Raw genomic sequence first — 1,034 nt, 5'->3', positions numbered from 1 at the left:
CACTAGAAAGCAACACCCCTTAAAACTAATGTTACATCTCTAACCAGCGGCTTTTGATCATTACATTGTTTGATCTAACTAAAATAATCCAGTTGGATTGGTTGGAAAAACAACCAATCTATTCTTAGAATCTATCCAAACTCCAACATGTTGACTGAACGTTGAGGCTGTTTAGATGCCTGCTGAAGTTCCCCATGATCTGAAACACTTCCTGCTAACAGAGGCTTCCACACTCCTCAAGTTTGACTTTATGATGCATGTTCCACCTTATAAATCTTTAAATATTTATTTAACTAAAAATAATCTGTTTTTCTTGCTTCCTGAAAATTGAAAATGTTAGGGAAGACTAAACACAATGAGCCAAAAGTAAATAAATAAAACAATTTCTACAGGAGATTCATTCTGGAACATTAAAGATTTTATTCATCTGAGAAACGGTGGAAAAAATAAAGATTTCCATAAAAATAAAGTCAGACCTCCTGGAGTCTGGGTCCATGTGGTTCATGATGGGGAGCTGCTCCTCCTCCGTTTCCTCCCCCTCCCCTGCAGCTCCTCCCTCTGCCTCTTCCCACGGCTCTCCTCCTGTTCGGTGTCCTCGGCGTTCTGAGGTGAAGCGGTTTTATCTGGAACCGGGACGGCCTGCAGGTCCAGAGTCTGTGTGAGGAAGAGGGGGGCGGAGCCTAGCAGCGCTCTGACGGCCTCCAGCAGCAGCTGGTTCCTCCTGGGCTGAGCATCACCTGTGAAAACAGCCAGTGAGGACGGACGCCGGAGTCCAGACAGCTGCAGGCGCCGCCGCCGCGTCTTACCTCCTGCTAAGCTCTGCTGCTCCTCAGCACCTCCTCCTGCTGAGCCCTGCTGCCGAGCTCTGAGCCTCCTTCTAAGGGCTGAAACCTCCAGCTGAAGTTCTTTGACGGATCGCTCGCTCTCCTCCACCTCTGCACAGACTTTCTGTCCACAAACAGAGAGAAGGACGACATGAAGATCTACCAGCCTGGTTAGGAGAACACAGCCCTCAGGGGAGGGAGGGAGGGAGG

General features: G+C 48.5%; 1 protein-coding gene across 1 annotated transcript in view; it reads right to left on the bottom strand.

The window, feature by feature from the left end:
* Nucleotides 1–396: 396 nt before the first annotated feature.
* Nucleotides 397–1,034, bottom strand: part of fam175a (family with sequence similarity 175 member A) — a 5,920-nt gene continuing 5,282 nt past the window's right edge. The window contains exons 5-6 of the mRNA XM_015393024.1: nt 807–948; nt 397–737 (exon numbers count right to left, since the gene is read on the bottom strand). Of these exons, the coding sequence (XP_015248510.1) occupies nt 502–737; nt 807–948 (378 nt within the window). The 3' untranslated portion in view covers nt 397–501. The remainder of the gene's footprint in view (nt 738–806; nt 949–1,034) is intronic.

This window comes from Cyprinodon variegatus, unplaced genomic scaffold (genome assembly GCF_000732505.1).
Source record: "Cyprinodon variegatus isolate N-32 unplaced genomic scaffold, C_variegatus-1.0 Scaffold621, whole genome shotgun sequence".
NCBI classification, from domain to species: domain Eukaryota; kingdom Metazoa; phylum Chordata; class Actinopteri; order Cyprinodontiformes; family Cyprinodontidae; genus Cyprinodon; species Cyprinodon variegatus.
This window is presented reverse-complemented; position numbering and strand designations above follow the sequence as displayed.